At 36.6% G+C, this 1,209-nt stretch overlaps 1 protein-coding gene across 1 annotated transcript in view; it reads left to right on the forward strand.

Moving 5' to 3' along the window:
* The first annotated feature begins 298 nt into the window (after positions 1 to 298).
* Positions 299 to 1,209, forward strand: part of LOC106869832 (uncharacterized) — a 121,208-nt gene continuing 120,297 nt past the window's right edge. Inside the window, exon 1 of the mRNA XM_052977249.1 lies at positions 299 to 942. Within this exon, the coding sequence (XP_052833209.1) occupies positions 822 to 942 (121 nt within the window). The 5' untranslated portion in view covers positions 299 to 821. The remainder of the gene's footprint in view (positions 943 to 1,209) is intronic.

The raw sequence follows: 1,209 nt of genomic DNA on the forward strand, positions 1-1,209 counted from the left end.
AAAAGAGAGAGTGGGGAAGACGAAGATACACGGAAATATATACAGAGAGAGTAATAGAGAGGTAGAAAGACGGAGAGATAGAGAAAGAAGTAGAAAGGTATAAATAAAGCGATGGAGAGATAAGAGAAACAGATAGAAAAACGAATATATATATATATATGTAGAAAGAGAGAGAGAGAGGTAAAACAGAGAAAGAGAGACAAAGAGACGGAGAGAAAAGAGAGAAAGAGACATAGGAGAGAAAGTGAGATTAGGAGAGGGTTAGAAAAAGACATAGAGAGAGAGAGAGAGAGAGAGAGAGAGAAAGAAAGGGAGGGAAAGACATAGAGAGACAAACACATAGAGAGATAGAAAGAAAACTAAGGAGATAAAGAGAGACAAAGAGATAAAGAGAGACAAAGAGACAGGGAGAAAGAGACAGAGAGAAAGAGAGAGAGAGAGCGATAGTGAAAGGGAGGGAAAGACATAGAGAGACAAACACATAGAGAGATAGAAAGAAAACTAAGGAGACAAAGAGAGACAAAGAGACAGGGAGAGAGAGACAGAGAGAAAGAGAGAGATAGTGAGAGAGAGATAGTGAGAGGGAGGGAAAGACATAGAGAGACAAACACAGAGAGATAGAAAGAAGACAAAGAGAGAAAGAGACAGGGAGAGAGAGAGACAGAGCGAGAAAGAGAGACAGAGAGCGAGAGAGAGAGACAGACAGCGAGAGAGAGAGAGCAAGGCGGGAAGAGGTTTAGAAAGAGACGGTCCGATTCAGCATCGCGTATTTGTTGTCGTCGGTAGAATATGGAGCAAAGTTGACAGAGAAAAACAAAAGCATGTTGAGGTTTATTCCAAATTTGTTTGTAATAATAATAATCGTTTCTTTGGACAAGGTTTCTTCCAATGGCCACACAGATCTAACGTTGAACCATAAATATTTCCCTCTCGGTGTTATAGGTAAGGCAGTGCTTTCTATAATTAAATACATATATATATATATATATGTATATATATATATATATATACACATACACACACACACACACACATATATATATATGTATACACATGTGTGTGTGTATATATATATATGTGAGTATATATATTGTAGGTGTGTTTATATGTGTATATATATCTATATATATATACACATACACACACACACACACACATATATATGTATACACATGTGTGTGTGTATATATATATATGTGAGTATATATA

The sequence above is a fragment of the Octopus bimaculoides genome, chromosome 27 (genome assembly GCF_001194135.2).
Source record: "Octopus bimaculoides isolate UCB-OBI-ISO-001 chromosome 27, ASM119413v2, whole genome shotgun sequence".
Classification (NCBI taxonomy): domain Eukaryota; kingdom Metazoa; phylum Mollusca; class Cephalopoda; order Octopoda; family Octopodidae; genus Octopus; species Octopus bimaculoides.